General features: G+C 36.1%; 1 protein-coding gene across 1 annotated transcript in view; it reads left to right on the forward strand.

The window, feature by feature from the left end:
* LOC109584968 (TBC1 domain family member 20-like) overlaps positions 1–735 on the forward strand; it is a 1,872-nt gene extending 1,137 nt beyond the window's left edge. Inside the window, exon 4 of the mRNA XM_020000875.1 lies at positions 685–735. Within this exon, the coding sequence (XP_019856434.1) occupies positions 685–696 (12 nt within the window). The 3' untranslated portion in view covers positions 697–735. The remainder of the gene's footprint in view (positions 1–684) is intronic.
* The last annotated feature ends 1,250 nt before the right edge of the window (positions 736–1,985 follow it).

The following is a 1,985-nucleotide window of genomic DNA, read 5'->3' on the forward strand; positions in this document are numbered from 1 at the left end:
GTATTTCATGCAGTGGTGTAGGATTTTATATCACACCAGTTTGCAAGTCCTCTCTTGTTTCTTTACTTTTTTACAATTTAATCCTACTACTTTTCCATTTTTAATGCTTTTTATTTACTTGTTTCCATTCTTTTTTCTTAAATTAATAAATTACTTTCTGTTATGATTATGTGGTTAGGTTAATCATTTCATGCTAATCACGTGTGCATAAATTAAAATGGCATCAAACCACGAACCCACGCGGTGTCTGCAGCTGGATTTTGACTTCCATTTTGTTCTCTCCTCGCTTCTTTATGAATCCACCTTTGTGGTCCTTGACCCAAGCACAAAGGAATGATGTAAAAGCCAACTTGAGCGGTTCTCTGGTTTAAAAGATTATCGTGGCGATAGAAGAAGTTGAAAGAAGAAAAAGTCTGAAGAATTTTGCAAAAATTTGAATTTTGGCCTATTCTCCAAAAAAGCTCCTGCTACGTTAGAGTCCACTTTAAAGGTACCAGGAGAATCGCTTAGTGAAGGAGAGCTCATCTAAGCCATTTATAAGGCTGTACAACGTAAGATAAAAGAGTTACGAGTGTTTGAAAATCATAAAAACGGCAGCCATCTTGAAAAACCAACCTCAATCCTACATATAGGCTATCGCCTATATAATAATAATAATTTTAAATCTTATTATTCCTTGTCTAGTGTTTCTCCTGATGTTACTAATTCCAAGAGGTAACACTAGTATTAAAAAAACACAAACACAAGAATCATCACAGAAAATCCAGTAAAGAAGAGACTGAACGTCATAAGACTCACTTGACGAAAAGAGATACAAATGAATCATCTCGGAATGGCCACTCTTCTCCGCTAAATGACCCTGCCCATTTCTCATCCTAGAGAAAAGACTTGTTTTCATCAAATGAGTGGTTGTCAAGGAGACAGTCGCTGTGGTAGCCATCTCGCTCACCCAAGAGAAGAAAAAATTCTCATTCACCACAACAAAGATCTCGTTCACCTAGAAATGATTAAAGCCCATTGCCAAGGAGATTGAAAATATCTCGTAGATCACCTTTACAAAAAAATTCCCCACCTGCACCTTGGATATCACTGAAGAGGAAGTCACAGTCACCACTGCAACGCTCCCCTCCCCTATCAAAGGAAAAGGGATTGTCGTTCTCTTAAAAGAATAGGTTCTCATTTCAGCTTAAGGAGGAGAGAAAGGAGGAGTGAGGAGAGATATGGTAGAAGGTCTCCTAGTTGGAGGAGGAAGAGTAGATCAGTGGAGAATAAGAGATCAAACTCACCTAGGAGAAGGTACGTGACTATATTAACATGCAAATATATAATGATAATAACACCATAGTAGATACCAAATGTACAGTACATGTATATGACATGCAATAATAATAATAATAATAATAATAATAATAATAATAATATACATGTGTGCATAATGTACGTGCACATACTGTGTAGCAGGTTTTTTGATGATGCAAATTTTGTGAATTTCACTGATTTTTTTTAAGATTTGTGAAATTAAATTCCTTGAAAATTAATTTAATACGGTACAAGATGGCAGAATAGTGGAAATTCATGAAAATTAATTTTGTGAACCTCCAGATACAGGTCATTTGTGAAAATTATTATCCTCGATAAACCCACTATACAATAATACAAAACGTATGTACATTGTACATGTACATGCTACATGTATTTGTATGCTAATCCATGAAAACTGCCAAAGCTTTTCTCCTCAAAAATAAAGCTCTACACAGTATTGCAGCACAGATGCACATGTATAATCATTATTAATTAAAATAACATTATTTAATGTACATTTACATGTATAGGTCACCGTCACCTTGTAGAAGGAGCAGATCAGGATCAAGGAAATGAAGGGATGATCCCCTCTCTCTACTAGGAGATCAACTAGTCCTACAAGGAGAAGGTCTCGTTCCCCTAGACGCTGGCCTCGCTCACAGTTGCCATGACGATCATCTCAT

The sequence above is a fragment of the Amphimedon queenslandica genome, unplaced genomic scaffold (assembly GCF_000090795.2).
Source record: "Amphimedon queenslandica unplaced genomic scaffold, v1.1 AMPQUscaffold_13142, whole genome shotgun sequence".
NCBI classification, from domain to species: Eukaryota; Metazoa; Porifera; class Demospongiae; order Haplosclerida; family Niphatidae; genus Amphimedon; species Amphimedon queenslandica.